The sequence below is a fragment of the Octopus bimaculoides genome, chromosome 25 (genome assembly GCF_001194135.2).
Source record: "Octopus bimaculoides isolate UCB-OBI-ISO-001 chromosome 25, ASM119413v2, whole genome shotgun sequence".
NCBI classification, from domain to species: domain Eukaryota; kingdom Metazoa; phylum Mollusca; class Cephalopoda; order Octopoda; family Octopodidae; genus Octopus; species Octopus bimaculoides.
The window spans coordinates 18,056,306-18,061,448 of NC_069005.1; the positions used below are offsets into that span (position 1 = coordinate 18,056,306).

The following is a 5,143-nucleotide window of genomic DNA, read 5'->3' on the forward strand; positions in this document are numbered from 1 at the left end:
TATATATATATATATGTATATATATATATATATATATATATATATATTGCAGCTAGTGATTCTGGAAAGAATGAAGCTTAGAAGTGCCACTATGAAAGGTTGCTAAATGTAGAGAATGCATGAGAAAAGGACAGCCTGCCTAATATGGATCCAGCAGAAGGGCTGGCTATCCAAACAGACAGTAGTTTAGTAGATAAAGCAATTAAGAGTATGAAGACAGGGAAGGTCTCTGACCCATCAGGTATAACCACCGAGATGCTTAAAATATCTGGCAGAGTGGGATATGACCTGGTCACCTGTATAGTTAATCAGGTTGCACAAGAGGAAGTCATACTTATCATTAGTCATGCTTAACATTATAGTCAGCTGCTACAAAGGCAAAGGTGATGCTTTAGACAGAAATAAATAGAAGCATCAAATTGCTGGACCAGGTAATGAAAGTTAAAGAAAGGATCATAGCTCAATTTATTAGGAAGTGAGTTAGCATAAATGAGATGCCATTTGGATTTGTGCCAGGGAGAAGCACCACTGATGCTATCTTCCTGGTGAGGCAACTTCAGGATAAGTACTTGACAAAAAATAAACCTCTGTATTTGGCTTTTGTTGACATGGAGAAGCTAGGGATAGATGAATGGTTAGTGAGAGCTATAAAAGCTATGTACAGGGGTGTTGCCAGTAAGGTGAAAGTTGCACATGAGTATAGCAAGAGATTTAGTGTACAAGTAGGAGTCCATCAGGGATTGGTTCTTAACCCCCTTCTAGTTTATCATAGTTTTCAAGGCTATAACAGAGGAATTTAAGACTGGCTACCTTTGGGAGCTCCTCTATGCCAATGACCTTGTTCTTATTGCTGAATTACTACCAGAACTAGAGAAGAAATTTCAGGTATGGAAGTAAGGCCAGAAATCAAAGGGCCTTAGAGCTAATTTAACAAAGACCAAAGTCCTAATAAGTAGGAAAACAACAAATCACAAATCCCTTCAAGGAGATGGCTCTGTTTGATATGTAGATAAGGTGTTGGGAGAAATGCCATATGGTGTACCCAGTGCAAGCTATGGACATATAAGAAGTGCAGCAGTATCACTGGAGGATTAATAGAGGAAGTAGTCTTTACGTGTAGCAGATGTGTAGATACATTAAACACCAGGAATGTACAAAAAAATAGACTCCCTCAAATGTCAGGGGATATCCTAAGTAATAGAGGGTCTCCATTACTTAGGTGACCAAGTTAAGAGTGGTGGAGGTTATTCTGAAAGCATAGCTGCTAGAATAAGAATAGGCTGGGCAAAGTTCTGAGAGCTACTACCTCTGTTAGTAATGAAGGGCCTTTCCCTCAGAGTGAAAGACAGATTGTATGATATTTGTGTACAAATAGCTATGCTATATGGCAGTGACTACTGAGGATATGCAAAAGCTTGAAAGAAATGAAGCCAGTATGCTCTGTTGGATGGGTAACGTCAGTGTGGATATACAACAGAGTGTAAGTGATTTGAGACAGAAAAACAGGGAATGCAAGGCATCAGATATAGTGTGTAAGAGAGAAGACTGTGCTGGTATGGTCATGTGATGCATATAATAAAGACAGAAACATCAAGAAGTGCCAATCTCTGTGGAAAGAACATGTGGAAGGGGTAGACCCAGGAAGACATGAGATTAAGTGGTGAGAAAGGATCTTCAGATGTGGGGCCTCACAGAGGGGGTGATAAGGGACTGCAACCCTTGGTAGTCTGCTATGCTTGAGAAGATACCTCAAGATAAGTAAAATTGTGGTTGTCCTTGCATACAGGCATGTCCCTTGCATAGCTCTTCAGATGAGCAATCCTAATATTGCAGCCTCGTGGATGCTAGTGCGACATAAAGACACCCATGCCAGTGCTGCGTAAAAGTACAAAAATGTGGGCAAAACATATCTTGATCTAGGTAAAACTTCTTTGAATACTAAGTTTATTTTCATGCTATTCTCTTCAACATTTTAAGGGTCACTCTAGGTTTATTGCCATATTATATATTACAACAACCTCTTCTAACTTCTACACTGAGCGCACATATCCCCCACTAAAATTATGCCTAGAATAAGATTTCAGTCCGCTTCAAAAATACTATAGTGGTAAACCCTGAATAAAGCTGCATGGAGACATATACCCTGGATGAACTTAAAATGCAACTGATCTGATAAGATGCAACTAATGCCACATCTTAGAATATCTATGCAGTAAAAACACATGTTGGACAGAGATTTAAAGCGAATAGATTGTATATAATACTGTAATAAACAAGCTTTTGAAGATGTATAATTCTCCATTCTTATTTTCAAGGTCTTATATATATATATATATATACATTGTATAAAGGATCATGGGTAAGGCCAGAACAATGCGAAGTAAATGCAAGGCAAATCACAAGAAAATGAATATATGAATTAATGTAGACTTACCTTGCATTCAGTATTTCGGGGTTATGACTATATTTTCAAGAAATTAACAAATGTGGAGTGGACATGCACAGAAAGGTGTTGCTACAGCAACCAGCTAGCTTCCTGTAACTCTCTTCTGTTGTTGATATTTCGTTTCCTTTGGTGTATGAGGTTGCCTCAGAGATTCTAAGGTTGCCTCTGTTCCGCTGTGTTGCCCTGATGTGCACTGTGAATTCCCGGATCTGGCATTTCCTTAGATGTTTCTTCAAGGAGGTGTCTGCCTGCATGTGTTCCTTATGCGTATATGCCACAGATGATCTCGTATACAACATAGGTCCTCTGGCACAATTCAGGGTCATTGATGGGGCAGTTTGATAATGTGCATGCCTCAGAGTAGTGAAAGGTGTTGTTCTTGGACAGAGCTTTTCTCAAGGAAGGGCCGGTGTGCACTATCTGTATGTCAAATCCTTTCTTGTGGACTGTGTGTTGTGTCACTGCAGTAGTTCTGTTGTCAAAATGTGGTAGCTTTAGGAAGCATGTGCTGGACTTGGGAGCATGATGGTTCTTCCGGGGTTTATTGACCCTGATGTTCTTTAGGCGTCATTGTTTGGCTAGAGATGATGGTAGCCATTCAGAGTTAGGTCTCTGAGGAACTGCTTGGTGTTGACGGCTTTGTCAGTCACTTCGCTGCAATTGTTGTTTATATGTGCAATCTTATTTCTCCTGTAAGTGGCTTTGGTTCTGGTGGGTAAGGCTGATTGGTAGTGGACGAAAAGTTTTTTGCTAGTGGCTTTTCTGTAAAAGTTAGTAACTATGGAGCCTTCCTCTGTGATCCTGAGTTGAAAGTCAAGTAGATAGACCAATGATACCACAATAGACTACCTCATGAGGTGGAACACCTTACAAGAAAATTCCAATGGATTAAGAACAAACACCCACATACCCACATACCAACATCAAACCACGACACCACGTAACTTTCCTTGACCAATCGCAGCACCCATCTTACAGTAATAACAATCAACTTCTGTCATTCAAATTCAAAATGGCTGATGACTAGCATTGCGCTTGAAACACAAGAGTATCAATGAATTTAAATCAAACTGTTTTGATCTATATATATATATATATATATATATATATATATACACACACACATAAATGTATATATAACATAATATACACATGATTTAAACTTGAGCTACTATTAGTTTCATACATAGAAAACATAATAATCAAACAAGCTTGTATAGCATGCCACAATTTTCCAAGCAATTTTTCAGACTGAAATATGCAACATTGTTGATCGTTTATTGAAAGAGCAAGAGAGGATGCTGGTTTTTAGGAAAACACAAAAAAGAAGACAAGAGGATGGTAAGAGAAGAAGTGGAATGAGAAAAAGGGAAAAAGAAAATTAATTTAGTAAGACAATAGACTTTTTTAAGATCTAAAAGTAGCAGATCAGAAATTTTTATTAAATGTAGTCATCTGGACAACTATTGATTTTTTTCTTTTTCTCCTTCCACTTTTTCTTTTACCTTCCTTTCATTTTTTCACATTTTCTAAAAGGCCAGTGTCCTTTCTTGTTTTTTTCTAAAAAGACCAGCCATGTTGTGTAATTGAGTCTGAAAAATTGGAATCACATAGCATGCAACATAAGTTTGTCCATCCATTATATTTTCAAAGCATGAAAATAATAGTAGCTTGAATATAAATATTTAAATATTTAAATATTTTTCTCTCACTGCATAGAGGACTTTTTTACTAGTCCCACCAATAACAAAACTGTGTATGTGTATGTGTGTGTCCGTGTCCTAAGAATGACTCTAAACTGCATCAGTGGTGAGATGCAAGTTCAGGAATTCTGGGGTTATCAGGAATTTAGAGTCATCCCTTAATTACCATTAATTCCCAATCTGTTCTGACCCAGAACTGTAGTATTGATCAGTGTCCCATCTATGATTTAAAGAAATTTCCCAGGGTATGGAGACTTTCATTATTTTTAACAGAGCAGTGGGGAAAGCAGCTCTTCTCAGAAAAAGATAATTTCATATAAAACCTGCAGTCAAAATAGTACCAGTCATCCTGCAATGCTTGTCACTCAAACTTACTATAGCAACTGAGAGAGAGGCAAAAATGTTGTACAACTTTTATCACTTAAATCCAATGACATACAGATGCGCTCATATAGTTTTGCAAGCATTTATCTATTGATGCGAGAGGCACACACGTGCATGTCTGCACGGACACACACACATATTTCATGTGAGATGTCTATTATCAGACAACACGAGACAATCATCATATATGCATATTATATGTGTCTATGTACATATGCATAAATATATATGTACCTATGCCAGTGGCACATAAAAAGCACTGTTTGAGCACATGGTCAATGCCATTTTGACATCTATGACACCTGTGCTGGTGGCACATAAAAAGCACCCACTACACTCTTGGAGTGGTTGGCGTTAGAAAGGACATCCAGCCGTAGAAACCATGTCAAACCAGATTGGAACCTAGTGTAGCTCCCCGGCTTACCAATTTTCAGTTAAACTGTCCAAACCCATGCCAGCATGGAAAATAGACATTAAATTATGATGATGATGATACACACACACACACACATGCATGAATGTTTGATGCATATTAGTGTGACTTTATTTTTCACCATTATTCTTCAGTATAGAGCAAGGGTTGTCTACGACGGCCACATGCCCCACTACC

At 38.1% G+C, this 5,143-nt stretch overlaps 1 protein-coding gene across 4 annotated transcripts in view; it reads right to left on the reverse strand.

Moving 5' to 3' along the window:
* The window catches only part of LOC106880721 (DNA-directed RNA polymerase, mitochondrial), a 120,272-nt gene that overhangs the window by 19,557 nt on the left and 95,572 nt on the right, over positions 1 to 5,143 (reverse strand). The window contains exon 21 of one of the 4 annotated variants that reach the window (XR_008266737.1): positions 2,435 to 3,247. The exons of 2 other annotated variants lie outside the window; for them this stretch is intronic. Coding sequence is in view for 1 of the 2 variants with exons in the window: in XM_052976559.1 (XP_052832519.1) it covers positions 4,007 to 4,038 (32 nt within the window). In the remaining variant the exon portion in view is untranslated. Of the gene's footprint in view, positions 1 to 2,434; positions 3,248 to 3,934; positions 4,039 to 5,143 lie in introns of those variants that run through there. One more of the 4 variants, XM_052976559.1, reaches the window with a different exon arrangement.